The 7696-nt window shown below is 40.2% G+C and overlaps 1 protein-coding gene across 1 annotated transcript in view; it reads right to left on the reverse strand.

The window, feature by feature from the left end:
* FRAS1 (Fraser syndrome 1) overlaps positions 1-7696 on the reverse strand; it is a 797189-nt gene that overhangs the window by 78783 nt on the left and 710710 nt on the right. Inside the window, exons 62-63 of the mRNA XM_006872899.1 lie at positions 4956-5143; positions 2741-3016 (exon numbers count right to left, since the gene is read on the reverse strand). Of these exons, the coding sequence (XP_006872961.1) occupies positions 2741-3016; positions 4956-5143 (464 nt within the window). The remainder of the gene's footprint in view (positions 1-2740; positions 3017-4955; positions 5144-7696) is intronic.

The raw sequence follows: 7696 nt of genomic DNA on the forward strand, positions 1-7696 counted from the left end.
CCTCTGGAAGTTCTCTGTCAATGTATGCTTGTAGCTGTTTCTGTATTACCTTTAGTAAAATTTTACTTGCATGGGATATCAAAGATATTGTCCAATGATTTCCGCATTCTGTTGGGTCACCCCTCTTTGGAATGGGCACAAATACAGATATCTTCCAATCAGTAGGCCAGATAGTTGTCTTCCAAATTTCTTGGCACAAATGAGTGAATGCCTCCTGTGCCGCCTCACTGTCTTGAAAGATTTCAATTTTTAGTCCATCAATTCCTGGTGCTTTGTTCTTTGCCAATTCCTTCAATGCACCTTGGACTTCCTCCTTCAGTATCATTGGCTCTTGATCATATGCTACCTCTTGAAATGGTTGAACAGTAACCATTTCCTTTGGTACAGTGACTCTGTGTATTCCTTTCATCTTCTCTTGATGCTTTCTGCATCATTCAATAATTTGCCCAGAGAATCCTTCAATAACAAAATTTGAGGCGTGAATTTTTTCTTCAGGTCCTCCAGACTGAGAAATGTTGAGCCTGTTCTATCTTTTTGGTTTTCTGGCTCCAGATCTTTGCACATTTTATTGTGATATTTGACTTTGTCTTCTCGAGCTAACCTTTTAAAGTTTCTGTTCAACTCTTGGACCTCCTCATTTCTTCCATTTGCTTTAGCATCTCTATGCTGGAAAGCAAGTTTCAGTGTCTTTTCCTTCTTTCTTGTCTTCTCAATGACTTTTTGCTTTCTTCATGTATAATGTTCTTGATGTCATCCCATAACTCTTCTGATCTTCGGTCTTTAATGTTTAATGTACCAAATCTGTTCTTCATATGATCTCTAAATTCATGTGGGATATATTCAAGGTCATATTTTTGCTCTCGTGTACTTTTTGTCAAGTACTTCATTCTTCTTGGATCAACTATCAACACTCATGGAAATAGCAGCTAAGAAATCAAATGACGTACTGCATTAGGCAAATCTGCTGCACAAGAGCTTTTTAAAGTATTGAAGAGCAAAGATGTCAGCTTAAGGACTAAGGTGCGCCTGACCCTAGCCATGATAATAACCTCATATGTATGTGAAAGCTGGACTGTGAATAAGGAAGACTGTAGAATAATTGATGCTTTTTGAGTTATGGTGTTGGAGGAGAATCTTAAAAGTACCATTGCCTCCAAAGGAACAAACAGATCTGTGTTGGAACAAGTGCAGCCAGAGTGTTCCTTGGAGGCCAGGATGGCCGAACTTCGTTTTTCATACTTCGGACATGTTGTCAGGAGGGACCAGTCACTGGGGAAGGATATCATGTTTGGTAAGGTGATGGGTCAGAGAAAAAGAGGAAGATCCCCAACGAGATGGATTGGCAAAGTGGCAGCATCAATGGGCTCAAACGTGGCAACAATAATGAGGTTGGCCCAGTCTAGGTAGTGTTTCCTTCTATTGTGCACTGGGTAGCTATGAGTCGGTACCAACTTGATGGCACCTAACAACAGCAACATTATCTCATCCACGTGAGACACTTAGTAAGCTGGGTAAAATCCTACATTGCATAGGAAAACCTAGTGAAATGCTGTCTGAAAGATTTCTGGTTTCTAAAATTGTTAAGTAAACTAATTGCAGATTATGTACCAGTTACTGAACTGAGACTGAGTGTCTACTCTTTTGGGCTTTCTTACTGAAGAGAACTTTACTGGCACAATGAGTACAGTCACTTTCGTAGAATGCTTCATTAGCTGGTGAAAACCATCACTGCTCAGAACTCACTCATGGTGTCAGGTTTGTGAGACTGGTCTCTAAGCTCTCTGAGGACAGCAACTGCACTGAGAACTTCTCATGTCTTCACCAAAATACCCAAAACCACTGCTGACAAGTAGATTACAACTCATGGAGACCACATGTGTTACAGAGTAGAACTGAGATGCTTGGCTTCTTGGCTGTGATCTTTGTGTACCTCAGCCTTTATTTCATGGTGCTGCTGGGGGGTTTGAACTGTCAACCTATTGTTTGGTAGAGGAGCTCAAACCATTTGCGCCACCCAGGGACCTTGTCCTCCCATAGGGCTTTGTAAAATGCTAAGCACTCAACAACTGTTGTAACCTTTTGTTCCATTATTACATTCTATTATGTGCTAGCAATACAATATAGACACAATAGAATATACAAATGTGACATGTTTTTAGCCCATGTCCTCAAGGAGTATATCCTAGCACCTAATCCATGATTGTTTTGTTGTTGTTAAGTGCCGTTGAGTTGATTCCTACCCATGGTGATCCTGTATAGGGTTTCCAAGGAGCAGCTGATGAGCTTGAACTGCTGACTTTGCAGATGAAACCAACTTTAAAGTCCAATGCGTTAACCAAGAGTGCCACACCAGGATTCCAATCAGTGATTGAGGATATATAAAAAGAATAATAATCACTTAGTTGTTCTTATCTGGAATCTATGGCTTGCTTTACCGCATACAGATCACTTTTATATCTGATTTGTCAATGACTTTATCAAGTTAACCTCTCACTGTCACATAGCTAAAAACAGGTAGAATGAGGAATTGAAAATCATTCTTCTGACTACAAGTTCAGTTCTCTTTTACTATGCTTGTTACTCTCCTTATACATTAAGAATAGAAAGTCTGTATGTATGCGGTGTGCCTGCATATTCTAAATATGATACATGGACCTTAGGGAATTTGATAAGAGTCCGAGTAAGAAAGAGAGATGTCAGTACTCTTTCTCCCCAACTAGCTCTAAAGCCCCACACCTACCATGTGGTTGACGCTGGTGAATGGTGTGTTGTCAGTGATGGTCTCAAAGGGAGACCGGGCTCCATTGCCATCAGTAGGGGCAGCCACTTCCCAGCTGAACTGCACAGATGTCTGGTTGATGCCAGCCTCACTACAGCGCTCTTTCATAACAGCATACTTGGGGAAGTGAGGGTCACAGGGGGTGACACAGACCAGTGGGTAGCCTGGGGAGGGGGATTTCTTGACTCCTTCCTTGGTAACCTCTTCCACGTGGTCATAGTCAGCAAGTGTGATGGCCTGTAAAACAGCAACAAAGCTTCACTCCTGACTGGTACTGGGAAGGGCTGAGAACTAAGGATCCTTTACCCCGAGACACACAGCATCTCTTAACTTCTACAGAGTCTCTAAAATAGGATAGGAGACATTTTTACAAGGCACCCAAAGTATCTGATACCCCTAAAAATATTGCAAATTTTGATGATGGAAAAGATCCCACTACTGCTTGAACTAAATGTTTGACTATCGTATTACTCTGATTCCCATTGTGGAAGATAATTTTGTTTTCTTGCACACTATAACCAAAACTACATTAGGAATGACTGCTGTGAATTTAAAGCTACACTGAGTAGTTCATGGGTTAAGTGATAGCATATTAGAGAAAAAAAATGTGAATGAAGGAAACAAATTCCTTTCAGGGTCAAATAAGAAACACATTTTGAAATGGTCCTTCTCTTCTAACATTAGAGATTAGTTAGGGGATATTAGAAGGCTTATTCTCACTGTACAATTGTTATGGGTTAAATTTCCCTTGTAATCTGTAGGTATTTTCCTCCCAATTATGAGGTTGCTACAAAATTTTACTCATCCCAAATTGGGAAATAGAGAATTACATTTCTACAGATGACTAATTCAATATGTGTGGCAAATATGTGGAATAATAGATATGGATTATTATGTTTTTTGTTGTTCTAACTCACAGCGAGGACCCTGTATAGAGTTTCCAAGGCTGTAAATCTTAATGGGAGCAGAAAGTCTTATCTTTCTCTCATAGAAGAGTCGGTGAATTTGGACTGCTGATCTTGTAGTTAGCAGTCCAGTGCTTATCCCATAGCACCACATCAGGACTTCATAGGATATTGTGTTGTTAAGTGCCATTGAGTCAGTTCCAATTTATAGTGACTCTGTGGAGGGTTTCTGAAGAGTAGCTGGTGGGTTTGAATTGCCAACCTTGTGGTTAACAGTCAGTCCAGTGCTTATCCTACAGTGCCACACCAGGCTTCTATAGGGTAATATAGTGGTGGTGGTGGTGGTAATGTACTGTGTAGAGTAGATTCCAATTTATAGAGACCCTGTCTAGAGTTCCTGAGTTGTAAATCTTTACAGGAGCAGAAAGCCTCATCTTTCTCCTGTGGAGTAGCTATAAATTAAAACTGCTGACCTTGCGGTTAGCAGCCCAACTCATAACTCACTACAGAACCAGAGCGCCCTAAAAAGTATATATTATTGACACTAAGTGCCGCTGAGTTGGTTCTGACTCACAGTGACCCTGTAAATGATTTCTTAGGAACAGCAGGTAGACTTGAATCACTTATCTTGTGGTTAGCAGTCCAGTGTTTATCCTATAGCACCATGATTCCATATTATATAGTTTTTAAGTGCCTTCAAGTTGGCTCTGATTCAAAGCGACCCTGTACAGGCTTTCTGAGTAGTGGGTAGGTTTGAACTGCTGATCTTGTGATTCAAACCAACCTAGGGGCCTAGTGATTACTGATTTGCAATTTAAATTTTAATAATTTCCTTGGGGCAATAGTTTCACAGGGAGTGGGGGTGGGGAGTAGGGTGATGCAGCTTCAATGGTTCCAGAAATTCTGGATTCTCAACATGGCTTAGTTTTTACTCTTAACATCAAAATAGTGTTTCTTACTCTTGGCACTATTGACATTTGGGGACCAGGTAATTCTTTGTTGCGAGGGCTGTCATGTGCATTGTAGGATATTTAGTGATGTCTTTGGCCTTTACCCATTAGATATACCTCCCCTCAAAACTGCAACAATTTAAAACATCTCCAGACTTTGCTATATATTCCCTGAGAGGGAGGGCAAGACTGTTCCAGTTATGAATCACTTTGTTAAGAAGGACAAAGAAGAAGAGCACTGAAAGTGCTACTACTCTCAAGTTCTCATCAACTAGTCACTACCAAGTAAAAGCAGCTGATCCTTCAGATGAAGCCACTCACAATGGGAGGTGCTGGCAATATGAGGCTCCCTGCTGCCTCCTGGTCTAGAATCGTCACTGTGGCAGTGGTCACATCCCCGAGCACTGCTTCCACTGGGTCATCTGGGCCAAGGACTAAGGAGAAAGATTCATGCCATTCCCGGTCGTCATTGGACAGGATCTCAACTTTAAAAAATATATGATCCACACCTTCATCAAGGAAAGAAAAAAGAGAGAGCAAAAGTCTTCATTAAGTAACATACCCAAGAGGGTGCGAGTTGGCACTGCCAAGGCTACATGTTAAAACATGCCCTTTCCTTTCAGAGATGTTCTAGAAATGCAGTGGCTGCTAATCACTTTACCCCATCTCAAGTCAGGAATCAGTTTTATAGACCAAATTCCACCTGTGGTAGAGGAAGAGGTTCAGTATTTCAGATTTACTATTCAACACCATATGAGGATTAATGGACCCTGTCTGACACTAGCTGGTGATAATAAAAATCTATGATCCAAAATACACTCCACCCTGGTTGCGAGGGTTTTTGCTTAATTTTTCTTTTTCCTTTATGCTTATGCATGAGCTACAGTGTGGCTGAGAGCACTTACATACACGGACACCCTTCAAAGCTGCTCCTGAGAAGCTCAAAGGCTCCCTACCAGGCCAAAATTCACAAAGAGAATAATGTAGAGCTTTAGCAGCCTGGGGAGAGGGAGGGCTGAAGCCTTACAAACTTCCTTTCTTTTCTGTAAAATGGTTTCCAGAAGGTTCAAATAACCTGCTGATAGTTACAGGTCTCCGTTTTCACCTCCTATGGAGAGCTGGGCTACGTTACTTTTAAGACCTATCTTTCCTTCCAGATCCTTATAAGCAGATGTGGATGAAGAGCATCTACCTTCCCAGCAAACACCAACCAGATGTACTTGCAATGGAGCTGAAAGCTCATTTCTGAAGTGGTCATTATCTCCTTCACTTCCCTTTTTCGGAAGGGGCTTACTACTACTTGTGCAAACTTCTGCTATGTCACGAATCATGCCAGAACCACTGGCAGCCTAGGGCTACAGAACGTTCTGTGGGAAAAAAATAACAAAAAAACCTAGCATACAATTTATTCGAATAGAATTGTATCTCCTCAAAGTATATACTGGAATTCAAACCCTAGAACTGTGGATGGAATCCTGTTTGGGAAGAGGGTTTTTTTTTTTTTTTTTTAGGTTAATGGGACCATAACAATGTAGTAATAGTTTTTGCTAAATACTGTCCAGTCAGTTCTGCCTCACAGTGACTGGATATACAGCAGAATGAAACAATGCCTGGTCCTGTGCCATCTTCACAACATAGCTATATTTGAATCTATTGTTGCAGCCACTGTGTCATTTAAATTTTTTGAGAGCTTTCCTCTTTTGCACTGACCCTCTATACTTTACCAAGCATGATGCCTTTATTCCAGTGACAGGTCCCTCCTGATAACATGTCCCATTAATATGAAGTCTCACTCCTTACTTCTAAGGGGCATTCTAGATGTACTTCTTCCAAGAAAGATTTGTTCATTCTTCAGGAAGTCCATGGTATATCTAGTCTTGTTTTCCCAAATCATAACTTCAAGGCATTAATTCTTCTTTGGCCTTCCTAATTCATTGTCTAACTTTTGCATGCATTTGAAACGGTTGAAAGTACCATGTCTTGGGTTATGCACACCTTGGTACTCAATGTGATATCTGTGTTCTTTAAAACTTTAGAGAGCTTTTTAATAGCAGATCTGCTCAATGCAATAATACATCTTTTGATTTCTTGATTCTTGCTTCCATGGACATTGATTATGGATCCAACTAAATTGAAATCCTTGACAACTTCAATCTTTGTTTTGCTTATCATGATGTTCACCAGTTGTGAGGATTTTTGTTTTATGTTGAGGTGTAACCCATAGTGAAGGCTATAACCTTGAATCTTTATCGGTAAGGGCTTCAAAGCTGAAAGTTCTCTTCTCTTTCAACAAGCAAGGCTGTGTCATCTGCAGTTCACAGATTGTTAAGGAGCCTTCCTTCAAACCTGATGTTGATGTTATGTTCTTCATACAGTCCAATTGATCAGATTATTTATTCAGTATACAGATTGAGTAACTATGGTGAAAGGGAACAACCCTAACGCACATCTTTCCTGATTTTAAAACATACAGTATCCTCTTGTTCTGTTGGACAACTGCCTCTTGGTCTATGTTTAAGGTTACGTACTAGCATAAGTAAGTGTTCTGGAACTCCCATTCTTTGCAATGTTATCTATAATTGTTTTCTGATCAACATAGTCAAATATCTTTGCATAGTCAATAAAACACAAGTAAGTATCTTTCTGGAATTCTCTGCTTCCAACTAAGATCCTCCTTTCAAAAGCAATGATATTTGCCATTCCATGTCCTTTCTGAATTTGGCTTAAGTATCTGGCAGCTCCCTGTTGCAACCATGTTTGAATTATATTCAGCAAAAGTTTACTGCATGCAATATTAGTGATGTTGCTTGAGAATTTCCACATTGTGTTGGGTCATTCTTCTTTGGACAGACCTTCCAAATTTCTTGGCATAGAGGAATGAACACCTCCAGTGCTTCAGAGTTTGTTGAAAGATTTCAGGTGGTATCCTGTCCATTCCTTTATCCTTGTATTTTGTATTTTTTATTTTTTTGCAATTTGGACTTCTTCCTTTAATAGAATCAGCTCTTGGCCATATGCTACCTCCTGAAATGGTTGAACATCAACCAATTACTTTTAGGACA

The sequence above is a fragment of the Chrysochloris asiatica genome, unplaced genomic scaffold (genome assembly GCF_000296735.1).
Source record: "Chrysochloris asiatica unplaced genomic scaffold, ChrAsi1.0 scaffold00214, whole genome shotgun sequence".
In the NCBI taxonomy this organism is placed as follows: Eukaryota; Metazoa; Chordata; class Mammalia; order Afrosoricida; family Chrysochloridae; genus Chrysochloris; species Chrysochloris asiatica.